General features: G+C 46.9%; 1 protein-coding gene across 4 annotated transcripts in view; it reads left to right on the plus strand.

Moving 5' to 3' along the window:
* PHACTR4 (phosphatase and actin regulator 4) overlaps positions 1-18,529 on the plus strand; it is an 858,314-nt gene that overhangs the window by 613,970 nt on the left and 225,815 nt on the right. For all 4 annotated transcript variants that reach the window (XM_069622940.1, XM_069622942.1, XM_069622941.1 and 1 more), the window contains 3 exons: positions 211-378; positions 4,697-4,777; positions 5,181-5,402. In XM_069622940.1, the coding sequence (XP_069479041.1) occupies positions 211-378; positions 4,697-4,777; positions 5,181-5,402 (471 nt within the window). The remainder of the gene's footprint in view (positions 1-210; positions 379-4,696; positions 4,778-5,180; positions 5,403-18,529) is intronic.

Genomic DNA, 18,529 nt, shown 5'->3' on the forward strand with positions numbered 1-18,529 from the left:
CGCATCCTTTACATGTATTGCGGCGGCAAAACCATGGCCTTTTTGTGCTATTTATTTAAGTGGCCATTTTTGCCGCAATTTTAATACATGCAACCATGGATACAGGATGCCTTGTGGTAGATCTTGCCCCCTTTCCGCCTAGGAGCTTTTTGTTTTGAGGTCTATCTGTAGGACGCACTCATTCCCGTCTTCACCTTCTGTCCTTTTTAGCTGAGGAGTTGGAGCAGCCAGTGCCAGGCATACCAGATGCCACAGACTCCGCTGGCTCCACGCCACCCACCAAGAGAAAAAGCAAGTTTTACACCTTTGGCAAGATCTTCAAACCGTGGAAATGGCGGAAGAAGAAACCCAGCGATAAATTCAAAGAGACCTCTGAAGGTAAGGCGCTGCGATCTGAGGGGTTCATCTGACTCTTGTTGCATGATTTGGAGTCAAGAGAGACAACTGCTAGTATTTGGTGGAAGGAGGCTACAGAAGCAACTCCTCGCTTCCATTGCCCTTGTGCTCAAGACAGAAACTGAATTGGTACTACTTGGGAGGATAGCTCGGGGGCAACGTGCCCGCGTTGTTAGCAAGATGATGCAGAGCAACATGGGTTTGTTCCTCGGGTCTGCACTTAGAAACCTCTGGGTATTAAGTGCGTTATTAATAACAAATAATTTACACTCCGAGGAGGGAATGCCCAGATTACACGTATTGTCAAGGGATAATGGCATCAGGAGCAATGTCATGCAAACGCGCAAGACTGGTAAGCCCTCTAAGACATGCTGATAAGATTTAATAACTGTTAAGGCTGCCCCCTACCAGAGAGCAGAATATGAGTGGAGCGGGCTGGTGGTCCGGGGATAGGATTATGCAGCAGTCTCATAGAGTGGACAGGACAGCCTAGAGCTTTGCAACACTGGACTAGGCATAATTCTGTACTGTGAATCTTTGTAATTGTGAACACAAATGCTTTCTTTTTTTGTCCTTCAATACTAGCAGATGGTAATACCCAGGCCACCCACAGGTCTGAATGGCTGAAGTACCTGTTCCAACAGTCGCTAGTCTTGCACTCTTCCTGTAAGTTCCAAGGCACGTGGAAGACGTGGATATGAAGCTAGGGTGTACTATAAATCCGCAACATGGGAGATTAAACAGTCTATATGCTAGATCCAGAAAACAAGCCATAAGTGAAACAAACTGAATAAGAGACCTGGGAGAGTGTGTATGTTTATAGGAACACATAGGGAGGCAGGCCCGGGGTGACTGAGGTTATTAATTGGCAAAAGAGTGTAAATTGCAAGCAAGACTATACAGCATTGTGAATATAGGGTTGCTAACATTCTCCCAATCTTTTCAGCCAGGGCTACCTTGCATCTGAAGGCTTGTATGTCCCTATTTGTATTTGGGGGGGAAAAAATGAGCAAGTATTGATGTGACCCACTGCTCGTTAAAAAGTCAGAAATGTATAATTAAACCTGGTGACATGGATCCAGTTAGTAACTCTGGAAATAAAATAATGCCTTCACAGAAAATGAGATATGAAATTGAGACAAGAATATAGTACGGATGGGAAGGGATATGCAACCTTCAAGCACTTCTGACATGCACAGAAATTCTTCGGTTGACGTGAATTGGTACTTCTGTAGATGAACCCATTTGCTTTTACAGGAATACCAAGGAAGGCTAGCTATTGGATCACCAAAGAGTCCTACTGGAGCCTACTGTCCAAATTGCTATCAGTATGAAGGAAAACTGAAGAGCAGGCCTTCGGTTTTGGAACAAACTGTTTCGGGTAGCAACTGTTTTGAGAACTGGGATCAAGTATTGGTTACGGGCCACACAACAACCATCCCTTCCCAGCTACAAACATATTCCCTCCTCTGTTTGCTATATGACCGGTCCAGCTAGGTAGATTCTGGTGCTTGTACTCACAAAATGGTTTGGAATAGAGCAGTTGTCACATACAGGGTTTAGTGGCAACGCTTGAGATTTGATGCTCACTGTCTGGAGATTTAGCAGAATCCTGGAACCAGTCAGTGCTGTTCGTGACTGAAATGATTCTGGGGTAGGTGATACTTTTGCACCCCATTGCCCTTGAGTAGTCTTGAACCTCTAAAGTCAGTTGACCAGAAGAGTTCTTATTTTATTTATATACAGCTAAGAACCATGCTCATTTGATAACAAAAGAGCATATAATAGATGAGAATCAGATTTCACCGGAAGCAGTGAACTGCTTACAATGGGGTGAGTTGGAGTGACATTCTGACGATGTTGTGGAGGGGAGTAAACTTAACAGTCACAGAGGACAATACATGTATATACTGCCAGCTATTGCTCGCGGCTTCGCTCACGTGGATTTTGGGATTTGGTACAATTTCTTTCAAAAGACACAAGTTTTTTGTTCAAACTGTATGAAATATAATGTACAGGTTGATGTCTTAATGTAATAAGCAATGTTCATTGCAGACCTCAGTCGGGGCATATTGGTTACACAATAAAGATAGTAGTTCTGTTGATGTGCTTCCAGAAATGTTTGTTATAATTACAGACAATGAGACAGACAAAAAATCAAAAATACTTATTTGGCAAGTGCATCCTACAAAAAAGAATATTTGAGTAATTGTTTACATTAGTGGTTCTCCCTCCAGGTGCAAGGATTACCAGAGTTAGGTGAGCTCACTCTGGAACAGGCCACGTAAAACTGCCCATGCGAGAAGAAGTCTTCCCTTAGGTTGATCCCTGCTACCTTCAAAGTCTGCCACTGAGATTTGTTGATGGTCATGGCGAAACAAACCTTTGAAGTGAACAGAAGTCTTTTGAATTCAAAAGGATGTTCTGAAGGTATAAGGGGTATTTGTGGTATGAACACTGACTCCCTCGCCTCTCCCTTTCACTCCCTTAGGGATGGAATTTCCCAAAATCCTTCTTTAGTGGGTGCCTACATTATGAAAACAATGTACATTCCAAATTTCACTTTCCTAGGTTAAATGGTTTGAGCTGGGAATGGTCAGTCAGGACTTCTTTTTCTTTTATATGTATTTATATTTCTTTTATAATGTCTATTTGGAACACATTTCCAAAATTATTACCACCCCCCAACAGGAAAAAATATCAAGATCAAAAAAATGATTAGATGCACGACCAAATGTGATGTATTAAAATGTAGTTGTAATTTGTGGTATGTAGGAAACATCAAGCTAGAAGTGAAAACACGAGTAGTACAACAGAAGGGCGGTAAGAAATGTGGAGCTGGCTTACCCTATACACAAACATTGTGAAGATAAACATCAAAAGGACATGGCTTCTTTTAGATACTTTGCAATAGATTCAATATCCACCAACCCCAGAGGAGTAAACTGAGAACAAAGATTAAGACGAGCAGAATCCAGATACATTAGACTTTGACAGTAAGACCCCAAATGGGCATAATAAGGACGAGGAGCTGTACACGTTTGTGGTTAACTAACAAACTTAGTATTAGCCTTGAGGGAGAAGAAACAAATATTGATTGTGTGATTAGGTTGCTGGCATATTTCAACTTTGATTCGTGCATTTTGTAAGTCTTTTATTGTAATGTTAAAATAACACTTTCTTAGTACAGAGACTATGCTCACTAATATATATCTCTCCATACAAGTATTTACTTAGGAAGGATCATATAAGAAAATATCTCCCCCCCGTTAAAACCAAGAATATGAGGAATGAAAGCTCTTACCCCATTGATGTAGATTTGTAGCTGGGTTTGTATATGAGATAGTATGCACTACAAAGATGCGTACTGTAGTAGCATTTTGTCCAACAGATTCTTGCCTTTGTATCCATAATTGATCAGTGCAATAAGAGAAACTTAATTTAAGCTCATCTTGGAGGCTTAGTATGGATATGAGCTTAAAATGTCAGGTATCCATATTATGTAGCATGCACTTTATAAGATGTACTGTAATGTATATTATATATATTATATATGTAGGGATTGGGGCTTTTCGCTAGATCACTTATACGCTACTTTCCCAAATTCTGGGCAATGTAGGTATTTCACATTCACTGTCAGGCTATTTATTGTCTGGAAAAGTCCTTCGTTGCTAACCTAGCTTGTTTAAATTATCTAAAGCGCCCCTTCCCCTTATCCCCGCCTCCCCCGGCTCACCTCAAGAAGAACCTTTCATTTGAGGCAGGAGAGTTGTTTTCCACTTTTGGTGGCATTACACTTTGAGGTTTTTTATTTTTTGCAAGCCTCTGCTTTTTTGTTTGCAAACCCTCCAGATTGCTAATAAGTGGTGTAGAAATCGTAGGTGTAGCACCTTGTGCAAGACTTTGTGAGATATTCCTTCCTAAGCAAGTGCCTTGAAGCAAGAGATTTTCAATTGCCAGGAATATATTGGGAACAGTGGTGGGAGGGTGTCAAATCAACTTATTTCCTAAAAACGTGCATGTGTGCATTAAAGGCTTGTTCTATTTCTTCAAAATGTTGGTTGGGTCAGGGGAGTTTGTGGTCATAGGCTCTGACTGTGAGGCATATGAGTGCAGAATAGGCTATGTTGTTTGCTACAGTTACCACCCTGTTTGGCTAGCAGTGGCCTTTTTCAATCTGTGTTGTAACCTGGAGTCCTGCAAATGTGCTGGGTTTCGATGTGTTTCACTTTTTTGCATTTCCTTTTTCTGAGCAGCTTCTTTTGTTTTTGTTTGTGTTCATTTTTCAACTGAATGTCAGTTTTGGAACGAAAGATTTCCATGCGAAAACCCAGGGATGAACTGGTTAAAAGAGGGGTACTCTTGGCAGACCCCGAAGAGGGTGAGTGAAGGCAAACTGTCCTTTCCCCCTCCACTGTCCAGCCATCCCACATTGCTCCCTCTTCCATTCTACTCCAATGTGATGTTTGTACCCCATACTTTCCACTCCAGCAGAGGTTGTTTGCCACCCTCTATCTTCACAAACCCCTAACCCTCTCAAAGCACTCCACGTTCTTTGGTGGAACTAACCTGATAATCTTCCTTGTATGCTGGCTAACAGTGTTCTCCTCTAGTGCTTTTTGCATACCTGTTTGTGCGCATGCCTCCTCTGTCTGTCGCACCCTTTTAGTTCAAACCTTGATTCTTTCACTATTTACTCTGCATTAGTATGAAAATGTTGCCACAGTCTAAGCACTAATTCCTGGCTTTTTTATTCAACTTTCCCAACCTCTTATTTGCTGCAGATGGAATAGAAGAGGAGAAACCAGGCCTTTCTGTAGTGCGTAATGGGCACACAGTCCCTGTCAGCACCTGCGTGCCTTCTGAACGAGGTGAGGAGGAATCTGGAAAAAGGGGAAGTGTCAAAAAGCCCTCAACTGTGCCTCCTTCCCAAATTGAAGATGAACCTGGGCAGCGAGCCAGTGTTAAGCAGATCCCCGCGGAGGATATGCGTAAGCGGCGTCCAGGTAAGGGACCACAGCACTGGGTGTCTAGAGGAAGAAAAGGCTCAAGACCTGAAAGTACTCTGCAGAGCGCAATAATGCTTAAGGCTGATTTGTTAGGTGTGATCCGAAGCACTAGAGCCATAATAACTTTGAAATACTCTCACTGTGATAGTAGTTCATCTGTACGCATCTCTAGAAGGAAGGATGTTTTCTGTAGGAGGGATTAAGATTTGGCCATCATATTCCATGATCTGTCATAGTATGGTCTTAATTCACACTTATCAAAGGTCTGTTTTCTGCACTAAAGGCTGAGGTGAAGGGATATAAATATCCACCTTGGCATAAAAACCATTTAGGAGCTTTTTCTAATAAACCTGTCCCTAGCTCACATTCTGAAGACTGACTAGTGCGTACTCAACCTTTCCCAGATAATCTTTGAGCTGATGAAGTGTGAGCGCTTTTCACTCTTATCCCTATGTTATGTTACTTGCCATTTATATAGTGCTCTATATATCATTGGTAAGACCTCAAAGCAGTGGTAGGTTGAATGCCCTCGGGAACCGTAGTCCTGGTCAGTAGAGAAAGTGTCGTAGTGTGCGTGGGTGCACAAGATGTGTGCAGATGATGTAATTACCGGGTGATAGCTGCATCCTATCGTTTCGTGTGGTGCTGGAGATATCAGTTGGATGTGTGCAGTCTGGTGGGTGGACGACCAGACTGGGCTGTGGCTGTGTTAGGCCTGAAGGACACATATGTGAGCAACCAGGCCAGAATGTGCTTGGCTAGCTGTGTTTTATTAGGTTTATGAGGTGTTTGTGGGGTTGTATTTGTATGTTAACAGCTAGGCCAAATTAATCAGGGATATAGCTGTGTTCTAGTTGGAATGACGGTGTATAGTAGAGAGTAAGCGTAGTTATATGATGGTTATCTTTAAAGCGCCCGAGACAAGGCATGCGAACAGGATGGCAGGGAACAGAGCGACCCACAGACACATAGACAGGGGCTGGGCTTACAGCGACGGGGTGGAGGGGATACGGATATATAGCAACAGCATGGGGAGCAGGAAGGCAGGGTCCTTCCATTCCACCCACTTCATGTATTCTATCCATTCCATCCATTAAGTCCGCTCATCTGTTCCATCCGCTCAGTCTGTTCCATCCGCTCAGTCTGTTCCATCCGCTCAGTCTGTTCCATCCGCTCAGTCTGTTCCATCCGCTCCATTCCATCCAATCCCATCTATTCCATCTATAAATTCCATATACACCTATTCTGACCATTCCATCCATTGCTTTCGTCAATTCTATGTACATATCTTCTAATCCTTCCACATGCATCCATTCCATCCACTTGTCCCACATGCGTCCATCCACTCCATTCATGTCACATATCCCTTCCACCCGTCTCTTTTCATCTATTGCGTCCATCCATTCCATCCAGCTTCCATTCCATCGATACCCTCCATCCATCAGTCCACTCATTCCCCTACATCTATTACATTTATCCATTCAACCACTGTTCCACTAGTCCAATCCATCCATGCCATCCACTCCATCCACCCATCTACCTGTTCTATTGATTTTGTATATTCTCCCTAGTTCATCTATTCTATCCATTCTATATACATATCCTCAATTCATTCCATGCATCCGTGCCCTACAAATTCAATCCTTTCATTTCACATGCGTCTATCTGTTCTATTCATTCCATCCTCTCCATCCGTTCGCTTCATCCGTCACTCCATACATGCATCCACACCATCCATTCCATCCACCCATTTCGACAATACATTCCCTCCATCATTCCATCCATTTAATCCATTCCCTTCATCCACACCATCCATCCTATCCTGTGGGTACGATCAGGGGTCATTGAACACTTGGTAGAGAGTCTCATTCTGTATTTGGTCATTGGATTGTTGGGAGTTCAGACATATCTTTAGGGATGTCGTTGGTGTTATGGAAAAAGCCATGTTTTTAGTAACTTGCAGAATGTCATATAGTCTTGGGTGTGTAGGATGTGAGGTGGAGGTGAGTTCCACAGAGTCGGGCCAATGCTGAGAAAGAGAATCCTCCAATCCTTACGGAGTTGGTGGTTGGGATCACTAAAAGGAGGGCAGAGCTTGATATTAGGGTGCGAGGTGGGAGGTAAGGTTTTAGCTTATCTTGCAGGTATAGAGGGCCGGTTTTGTGCACTACATGATGAATGATACACAGGGTCTTGAAAGTGTCCCTTCATCCAACTGGGAGCCAGTGGAGGGTTCAGAGAGCTGGAGAGGTGTGGTCTCTTGGACTCAGGGCTAGTAGTATTTTAGCTGCAGCGGTTTGCACTCTTTGGAGGTTAAGGTGGAATACCGGGACTCCTGGGTAAAGGGAGTTGGCATACTCCAGTCTTGACATTACAATGGACATAACAGTGGCAAGTCTGTTCGGGAAGGCGAGGTAGGGAAAAATGTGCCTGAGAATTTTGAGATGGTAGGGACAACATTTAGAGACGTTGTTGATCTGTCGGGAGAGGGTTAGGGCAGAGTCCATAGAGCATCAAAGGTTTTTTCTGTGACTGAGGGGTTGGGCGGTGGGATGGGCGGCTGGCCCATGGAAGGGGGTCAAGGGAGTGGACGAGGGAGAAGCTCAGTGTTGCCGCATGCCATGAATTCAGTTTTAGTGGGGTTTGGAGGAGGTGGTTTGTAGTCATCCAACGGTCGATATCTAGGAGGCAGACTGCGAGGTCAGGCTGAGAGTTGGAGTCCGAGTTGTGGAGTTTGAGGATGATTTGGGTATAGTTGTAGCACAGAATATTGTGCAGGTGGATGATGCTAGGCAGGGTAGACATATAGAGGTTGAATAGGGGAGCTGATAGACAAGCGGCTTGCGGTACTCAAGTATGAACTGGGCGAGCAGCCGAGACAAAAGGAGGGAGGAGGGTTATTTGTTTTCTTTTTTTGAGGAAGGAGGCGATCCATTTGAGAGCGTTTCCACGGATTCCTAGGGAGTGGAGGCGGTCAAGGAGAATTTAATGGTTAATTGTGTCGAAGGCTGCAGACAGGTCGAGGAGAACTGGTGCAGCACATCCTTCAGAGTCTGCAGTGATTTTAACATCGTCCTGAGATGAGGCCAGAGTGGTTTTGGTTCCATGTTGCTGTCTGAAGCCTGATGGGGCGGGATCAAGGAGGTTGTTGGATTTGATAAAGGCGTTTAGTTGGGAGTATGCAGTTCAGTCAATGAGTTTTGCAAGGAATCTGGTGTTCGAGATGGGACAGTAACCTTTGGGGTCATGGGATGTTTTTTAAAGAAGAGACTTGACTGGGTATGGCCTGGAACGGCAACGATGAGGTCGCTCCATTGATGGCCTCCGTGGGAAGCCTGATGCGTTAGAGAGTTTAGAGCGGCCTCAGCGAAACTTTCATGAAACCAATGCTTGTCGTGGCATTCAGAAGGTTTGGACACACGCTGGGGCAAAAACAAGGCGGTTATCCATTGAGAACTTAGAACGGGAATGAAGAGCCCCGCGGATCACCCGCCGTAAGATTTCAAGATGGTGGGCAGACCCGATGCGTCCTAAAACAACACCGAAGAGGGTCTAGAGCTGAGGTGCGGCAGCCCTGTGCGACAGGCGGCAGCTCCTAGTCCACCCCGTGGAGCACATTTAATCCATGATCCCCTCCCGATCGCCCACCGGGATCGGGAGGTGAGCCGGCAGTTCTCACTGGAGGAAGCGCTCCCGCATTGCCCATCTGCGCTGCTGAGAGAGGCACGGCGGCCTCCGCAGGTCCTCGCCGCGGAGTTGGACCTGGATTGGGCCACCCGGAGCTGCAGACGGCGCTGAGGTGGGGAGTGTGGCCACCGGGCCCCGCAGGAGAGACTGTGGGTTCCCGATTCCCTCTGATGGGGGCAAAGGATCCAGCCCCCAGCCGAGGCTCCACCTCGGCAGCGGCACTCGACTGCAACATAAGCTGTAATCCCGGATCCCTCAACACTTGAGCCCACATTTACATCCTGGGGCACTCCGGCCCACAGCACGAACATCACTGCTCCCCCACCGCCGAACGGCGTACCAGCCAGCCGTTGCCCCTTTTGATGGTGGAGTTGGAGGCTTGGGTGGCAGCGGGCTATTCCCGCAGCTGTACGGGCCTCCCCAGTCTGCATGAACACGCACTGTATGGGTTCTGGGGCAGCTTAGTCCCATGAGTCTGAGATCCTCTTCAGTTCCCCCCTGCGTTGGGAGAGAGAGGGAACCAATTCCCGACGGTGGCCCCTTCTTAAGCTCTCAGCACTGCTGTGGGGTGAGTGGCGCTCCCGGAGTCACCCAGCCCCACAAAGCATAGTCCCCAGCAAGTCACAGGGGAAGCCCCATGTGGGGAAGCCAGCAATCTAAGACCACTAGAGGCCACCGAGGGAATCGGGACCCACTCGACAGATACGGCCTGGCATTAGATGCTCTACCTTCTCTCCCCCATCTCCATTTCCAGGCTGCCCGCCCATATCGTGACTCACCTCCTCGGCCAAAACAGTTGCACATAGTGTGTGCAAACTGTCCTCTCCATCCATAACGTACCGAACGCACCTACTTGGTGGGGCGTAGTCCTCATAGGTTCCACACAGCAAGCGTCAATGGGCATTCTGATTCCCGGGTGTGTCCTGGGAGCCTGCGACCCCTCCCCCCCCTCCCCTAGAGGGTTATCTCCTCCCGCATTCGTGGGGTACCCGGACTGCCCTTGGTCTTGTCTGGGAACTTGGCCACATCTGACAAAACCTAATTCAAGGAATCCCCCACCTATCAGATAGGAGCATACTGCGCCTGGAAAAGTCTCGCAGTAACAGATAACAGGAATTAAAGTACCTCTTTACCCCCCCCCGACCCCTGCCCCCGTCCAGCACAGAGAAAGGGGAAAAAAGGGGGCCTGGCCAGCTTCGACATCTGCATCTCTCCTCCCCCGGGGACCTCAGGCTCCCCGCTCTATCAAACAAGTGGTCACCATGTCCAAGCAGCCTAAACTTACCGAAAATCCAGACATAACTACGATGCTGCTCTCAGCAGACAGGGGAAAGAAACTTGACCCCCCCCCCCGCCCTATACTTACACCCCAAAAAGCTGTAGATGACGGGGGAGCCTTGGCTACTAAGGAGGATATCCAAGCTTTCAGGTCTGACATTAAGGCAGAATTCAGGTCATGTGTGATGGAGCTCACGACAAAGCTGGAACAGACGGACCAAAGGATCACGGATGCGGAGCAGATAGATGCTAGGGGTGGTTGAGACCACTCTGAAGACCAGTCAGCAGCCCTGGGGGAGATCCAATGCCCGATCCGATCTCTCCAGGATAAGTGCGAACTCCTCAAATTCAAGCAAGAGGACCTCGAAAAGGGGGCTCGTCGCAACAACCTACGGATTTGAGGCATTCCATCTTCAGTCCCGGACAAAGGCCTGGCAGAATACGTTGGGGACTTCTTCCAATCCTTGATGCCGCAGCTGGATAAACACCAGCTGCTACTAGACCGCACCCACAGATTGCGCCCTCGGCAAGGGGTGGACTCGGACTCCCCAGACTGTGGGATGTATTTACCCATGCATCCGAGCCCTACCTCAAAACTGTGCAGTACTGACATGGAAAACATCATGATGGCCAGAGCTTCCCAGAAAATGCACAGGGAAATGCATGAAGAATAGGCTGCCACTCATTTTTGCCGATGTTATGGGCACAGAAGGACACTGCCTAAAACCACCATTGGACTACCCACACAGTAGTCTGAAACCATTGGGAATGGCAATGCTGATTGCCAAAAGCAAACCCATAACTGTTGGGAATTCATTTTCTTAAATCCCAAAAATGGGTGCAGTACCAGTACTCACCACTATCCAAAAGCCGGCGTTTTAAAACAACACCAGATTTTACTTTTTGCAAAACTGAATAAATGAACCCAAAACATGCCAAAGAAAGACTTACTGAGAGGTGGATCCAATGTAAAGTTATATTCTGAAGTGACTTGAAGGTTTATAACAAGACTGGCTGAGCTGTGGATTTCAGCAGTTTAAGTAAATTTGGACTGAAAGACACTAAAAAATCTAAATGTTTAAGAGAAATGAGTGACCTACTTTTGAGTGTCACATAGGTTGCAATTGTTTAAATGTCATAGTTTTAAACTTAGAATCAGCATTCTAGCTGCATATGTGAAATTGTTAGTTTATTTGAATGCAGAAACTGGGGAACAGAAATGACATGTAGCTAAAAACTGGCTTAAAGAGATTCCAATTTGCCTGGCAACTACCCCCATCAGGAGTGAAACTTGAGTCACAGCTGTGTTCCCAGGCCTAGCTGCCCTTTTGCTGCTCACACCAAAAGGGATATGACACTTCCCTGATTGAATTACCTGGGCTCTGCAGGAAATTGAACAAAGCCCAGTCTTGACTCAGGCAAATGTTTTATGGCGGGAGTCGTAAATGGAGATTTCTCCTGGAAGCACAGGGGAGGGGCACTGCCTGTGAGAGCAAGCTGGCTTGGCAGAACTGGAAAAACCAGAAATTCAACCTTGTGCTGGAGGAAAACCACACCCCTTTGGGGCCAGAACATAACTCTAAAAAGATGAATAACTCGTAGTACGGACTTGTGAAAATTATTTAAATGATACCATAATTCTTGTGATTTTTCTGCCCACGTTTTAAGGGGTTTTTCGAACCGGTGGCATGTTCAGGGGGGTTTTAGCGGAAAAGAGGATATTACTCAAAATGTGTGCATGTGAAAAATCTGACACTTCATCAATTAATGTCCATACTCCTTGCGCACATGTGTGTAAATTTGGGGTAATGTCCGGAATTGCAAACCAGTTAAAAAGTGCAAAATATGTGCCATTTCTGAATGCAAGCCCCCAGGAAGAGCAGAGTTTGAACAGGGTATACCTCCTGTAATGCATGATGGGTGCATATGATTTTAAAACAATATGTACCTCTGCAAATATGTATTTGGTTCAAATCTAGATTTGTGTGCAAGTTGACAGGAGGAGTGGACTCTCTGCAAGCCATAAAATGACATCGCTCTGACTCACAGTTCCTTCCCCAATCAAGTGAGAAATGGAAATTTGACCAATGGCAAGTGGAGAGGGGTAGGGGCTAGTGATGCTGCTCACACACACCCATTTTGAAAACACATAAAAGCAGACAGGACAGATAGGGACCTTCAAATCCATTTGCAGCTGGAAGCTCTGCCGGGAAAATCCATACTTTACCTCCCTCAACCTTCAGAGAGCAGACATAGAGACTTCAAATCTATCAAATCTCCAGAATCCAGAAGCAGTGCTGTACCCAGAGAGAGAGCAGAGCTGACCCAGGCCAATGTTAGCAGATCCAGAGAGAGCTGACCCAGATCACTGTGAAGTGCAGAGACCAGAGGCGAGTCTAAAACCTGACCAGATCCGTGGCGTGGCCCATTTCATTCAAGAATATATTGTGAGTACCTAGAAAACTGTGCAGAACCAATCTCTTAGTTAAAATAATATAATTCAATCTATTTTAATCTAAGTAGAACTGTCTCCTAACTGTCTCCTGTCATTTGTAAGCTGTCACCTGTGATTTCTAGTTGCAAGCTGCACTTGTCTTTTTGAACTTTAAAATTTCAAATCTGAAAAACGACCTTTATTTAATCGCTCATATCTCCGTGACCGTTTGTGCTAGAGACTTGCAGTAACTTTCATCTGGAAACTGAGATCCTAGGCTTTCCTAGGACCCCAAAACGATAGTGATAATCCGTGTAGTTCCTCTGTAATCGCGCTTGGCGCATTCGCAAATTTAGCCGCGATTTGACATTTTACCGCGATTTGCAAATTTCTTCACGTGTAAAAATCTGCTGCTGCTTGCCTTCCATTTGCCAAAAATTCGTTTAACCTACCAATTACTCCTAGATCCTTGCTAAAGTGAGCCTGGACTAATATTAACTTGATTTCACTCACCCTGAACCTCCAAGAGGGAATTAAAAGCATTTTAACATATTTTCACTCCATTGCCAGCACATATCAAAGCATTTTGCCTGTGGTTTAAACTTCTGTAGTCTAAGTTGCTGGGGTGAACTGAATCACATTTAATTGCATTTCTGAGAACTGTGTGCCTTCCCTCCATTTCCTTGCATTGCATAAAAGGGGGGGGGGGGTGAATTGTACAAGAAAGTGATTACATTGTTTTTGCTGAAATCCTATCAAGTTATTTTCTTTACTGCATTTCATTCCACATTGCATCCATTTGAAACCATAAAAGTATTGTTGCTATCTTATCCATTTCATGTCAACTCCTTAGTGATTATCAAGAAGTGTGCTAGTGCCAGATTCTCCGTTGTTAATCTTTATCATACCAGATTAAGCGTGATATAATATATATTGTTTAAGTTATCAAATAAACCTTTAAACTTGCAAAACAGAACTACTTCTTGGCTCAGTGGGGTCAGGGGGATTCCAAGGGAGGGGTGTTATATAGGGGTAGTCATCCAGAACGCATGAACTGGACATAAAGATATATCAATAAGGGTTTTCATTCAGTATTCTAGACTAGGCGTTGACTTAGCTGTAGTGCTGAATTGAATCCTCTTACAAGACCCCCCCCTCTTCCCCTCTTCCCTACGTCATAACAAGGGTGCATTTCTATACTACGAAAGAAGCCATATCGGCAATAGGCTGGACCCGGGACAAGCGGACTTTCCAAGGTTCGCCCTCCAGATATACCAGGATCTTTCCCTCCTCACGCTACAGAGAAGATCCCTCCGACCTCTGACCCTCTTCCTCCAAAAGCAGCAAATCCACTACAGATGGCTGTTCCCAACAGCATTGTAATTTTCCTACAGGGGCTCCCTCCAGAGAATCTGTCACCTCGAAGATGCGGAGATGATTCTACACCCATACTCCCCAGAGGGTTCACAAATTCCGGCTCTTGAAGGTGCTAAGGGCGAGGCAGATCCCTCCTTGCCGAAACCAAGATGGGCATCATGGTCGAAGGTACATAAGAACAGGAGGGGAGGTGACTCGCAGCGAAATTGGCGAGCCTCAGGGGGCCTCAGATTCCGGGAACCCGAGAGCTAAGGGCAACTCCTAGGACTGCTTCAACCCATCCGAGATGTCCAACCCCTTCACTCCTACAAAGAGCCCACGCCACTTCAATAAAGATTTGTTGATGCCGAAACCCAGAATATCGAATTTCTGCATTGGGCTTTGCATGGCCCATGCCTACCTCAAAGGTACATTGCATCAAAAGGTTGTTGGAAAGAAACACAGAACTTGTTCCCACCCTGGCCCTGTTGGCTCCCCCCCTCTCAAACGGTTACAGTTCCGGCCTCCCGTTGGTGGTTGGAATTAAGCTACCAATTGCAAGGTAACATTTCAGACCCACCAAAATGTTGGTTGATCCTTTTGCAGCTCAACCGCCCCACCCAGGCTCCACTGAGGTCCCGGAAACTACGCCCTGAGGGCAGCTACATAGCAATCAAATGCCTGCTGCTGGGACAACTGTACTCGTTCATCTCCGTGTACGCCCCCAACGAAGAACAAGCTACCTTCTATGAAGCCCTGGGCAACAAACTATCCCCTTTTGTGGAGGGTCAGGCCATAATTGGAGGGACTTAACGGGGTCCCGAAACTCACCAGGGACAGATCAGATCCACATACCCACCACGAATTCAAGCTTGCCATCAGTCTCCTTCACCTTTTCAGGACATTGGATGTGGTAGACTCATGGCGGTTGATTCATCCCACCAAACACTTTTCTTTTTACTCCTATGTGCACAGAACCTTTTCAAGGATCGATCTCTTGCTGACATCGCCACAGATTCTGACCTATGTCGTCGGGGTATCCATTGGCTCTAGAATCCTGTCTGACCTTGCTCCTGTAACTCTGGCACTTCGAGCGCACAACGCAACTCCAAACCCTCAATGCAGATGGATCCTATACGACCCCATGCTTAATGAAATGCCACCGAGACTCAATTGCCAAATCGATCCAGAATTTCTTCAAGGAAAACACCCATGAAGACACCTCCCCAGCAAACACCTGGGACGCCATGAAGGCGGTCATTAGGCGGGGGCGCTGATTGCACAGGGAGTAGCATATCATAGGCGCAAACGGCAAGCCTACCTAGTCTTCGAGGAGGAACTCAGAGTAGCGGAAGAGAATCGGAAGCAGAAAGGTTGGTCTCCAAAAACTCAACAAGCCATCTGCACCGCCCGTAATAAGATAGAAGCACACTATACTGAACATACAGCTGACCTGCTAGCCAAATCTAAACAATTGTACTACACCAGGAATAACAAAGCAAACAAATAATTGGTGGGAAAGCTAGCCAAGGCGAAAAGAAGAAATACTATCACCGGGCTTCGAGACCAACAGGTAGTGGTACAATACACGGAACAGGAGAAGCCGAAGCTGGCGATAGATCACGAGGCAGGTGATGGCCGCGGCACCGCGAGACCAAGGCGAACCGCGTGAATACCTACGGAAAGCAACTCTTCCCCAGTTAGATGACCCAGATCGGGAAAGCCTGGATGCGCCAATCTCAGCTGAGGAGGTCGACTCGGTTATTAAATCCCTCAAATGTAATACTCCAGGCCCCAACGGTTTCTCCACTAAATTCTACAAGGTCTTCCACCCTCAGCTAATCCCTTCCCTGGTCCAACTCTTCAATTCTGTAAGGGAATCTGTCTCTGTGACTCCGTCCATGCAGGAATCGATCACCATTCTCCTCCCCAAGCCAGGCAAAGATCCTAAAGACACTGCCTCCTATAGACCGATTGCTCTATTAAATATAGACGCAAGTATTTACTCAAATCCTCGCAAATTGCTTGTGACCTATTTTGCCTAACATAATCAATCCTGATCAAACCGGCTTCATTAAAAACAGATCCGCGGGGATAACATTCGCAGAGCCCTTAACTTGATCGATATCGCCGCCCAGGATTTGCGGAAACTTGCGCTTCTGGCCCTGGATGCTACCAAAGCGTTTCATGAAGTCGACTGGGTATTTATGCAGCTCACCCTAGAGGCGTTTCGCTTTGGACCTGCCTTTCAAAAGATGGTCCTGGCTAACTATAGATCACCAAAAACTCTCCTCGGGGTCAATAGCTCTCTCCTGCCCAATCCCTCTAACCTGTGGGACTAGACAAGGATGCCCGTTATCCCCGCTATTATTTGCTTTGGTTATGGGGCCTTTCGCTCAAAGAATGAGACTGAACATTAACATTAAGGGCCTACAAGCAGGCTGTTCCCAACACAAAATAGCCCTCTATGTAGACAATGTGCTTTTAACCATCTCAGAGGTGGGCACCTCATTAAGACGGGCTCTCTCGGAAATTGACAGCTTTGGGGGGGGTTACAGGCTTTTCCATTAATTTTGGTTAATCCGTAGCCATGGGGATTGGCCTGACTCCAGAAGAAAAAGAATCCCTCAGCTCTCTCAGCCCTATTCAATGGGTAAAAAGGTTGATCCCTTATTTAGTTGTGCAGATTCCCTTGAGCCCAAAAGAAATATACTGAGTAAACTTTCCTCCTCTCTTTTAAAGAGCTTGAGTGGGACCTGGAACGCTGGTCAGCACAGGAAATCGCACTAATGGGGCGTATCACAGCCTGTAAAATGAAACTCCTCCCTAGGTTCCTATACGCCTTCTCCTCGTTACCTGTCACTATTCCGCTCCCTGCTCTCCGCAGACTACAAAGGAAAACGCTCCGGTTTATCTCGAGGGGGGGAAAAAGGCCAGGATCTCGCAGAAGTCAATGATGGGCAATGCTAAATTGGGCGGGCTCGGGGTCCCCCGATCTGCGGAACTATCAAGTGGATGCACAGTTAGCCCAATCTCACGCTTGGCTGATACCCTCCGTGCTTCCACAATGGGTGGAAGTAGAACAATCACGCCTTTCGAATGGATTGTGTCCTCCAACGTATTCCACATCTTTTACATGTAATGTCCACAGCTGTGTAGTTCGGAAACTTTCGGCAGAGGGCGTCCTGCGTTGATGGCGTCGGGTTGATGTCCCCCGAAGGCCTCTGGCGAGGGCGATATCACCAGATGTTATAAATGGGTTGCACTGCGCCCGTAGTCTCAGTTCTGTTTTTTCCGCAAATGTGTTTGCTTCGGAGACTCGGCGCGCCTCGTGCTTTACCTTGTGAAGAGGTCTTCTTCTTCGACCCCTCCGACTCTGCGGTCTGGCTTCAAGACTTGCCAGGACTGCAAGTCTAAAATGTCAATAACCGACCCGCATTGCATTTGTTTGTGGTGCTTGGGCGAGAGTCACGACACCGACGACTGTTTCAAATGCCAGTCGCTGACTGCTAAGGCCTTGCGGGAGCATAGGAGAAAGCTTAAGGTAGGTAGGGGGTTCTATACCCACTAAGCCCCGTAAATCTAAGTGCAATGGGATGTCCACCGAAGACTCGAAGGGCAATTCTCTGCTTCGGGAGGAGTCCCGAGGGTCTCGTCCCGGATTGGTTCCCACCATTCCTTCTTGTCTCGACATTCTAGGAAGTGCTGTCACCAGTCACCTTCCCCATCCTCCTCGTAGGATTGTGCCGCGAGGAAAGTCGCTTGTCTGGCAAAGTCCTCGACTCCAGAGGAATGGGCTGCTTTTCGGGAGCATATGTTGGCGATTTTGCAATCGCCGGGCACCGTATCGTCCGCGCCTTCTGACGAAGCTGGCAAGGAACGGTCTCGTACCGTGGCTCACATGCCTTTGGACTCGGGGCCTCGACGTGACTCATCAGGAAACTTTGTGATCTCGTTCGGACAAGGCTCAGGATAGTCTCAAGAGACGCGCTTCCCGTCTCGGTCCTTGTCTCTAGCAAGACTGCAGAAACCGGGTAAGGGCTCAAGTGCGGCGTCGACTCCATTGGCGCTGTGTCCGTCGATACCGACGTCGAAGCTGTGCCTTTGTTCCAGCCCTCAGCGCCATTGGCGCTGTTGTCTACATCGAAGCCTTTGGCGCCTTTGGGTCTTTTTGCCCGGAATTTACTGATGAAGGTCCCTGATGCTTTGGATCCTCCTAGGAAGGCTTACTTCTAAGTCTGTGAGGCCATTGGTGAACTACAGACCCTCTTCTGTCCAGAGGTAGGGTTTTCACCTCCCTCTGGATGACATATATGAGGAGGAGGAGGAGAGGTCAGACTTCGATCTGTACCCTGTTGAGCCTGATGTA

This window comes from Ambystoma mexicanum, chromosome 11 (genome assembly GCF_040938575.1).
Source record: "Ambystoma mexicanum isolate Mex_15411 chromosome 11, UKY_AmexF1_1, whole genome shotgun sequence".
Taxonomy (NCBI): domain Eukaryota; kingdom Metazoa; phylum Chordata; class Amphibia; order Caudata; family Ambystomatidae; genus Ambystoma; species Ambystoma mexicanum.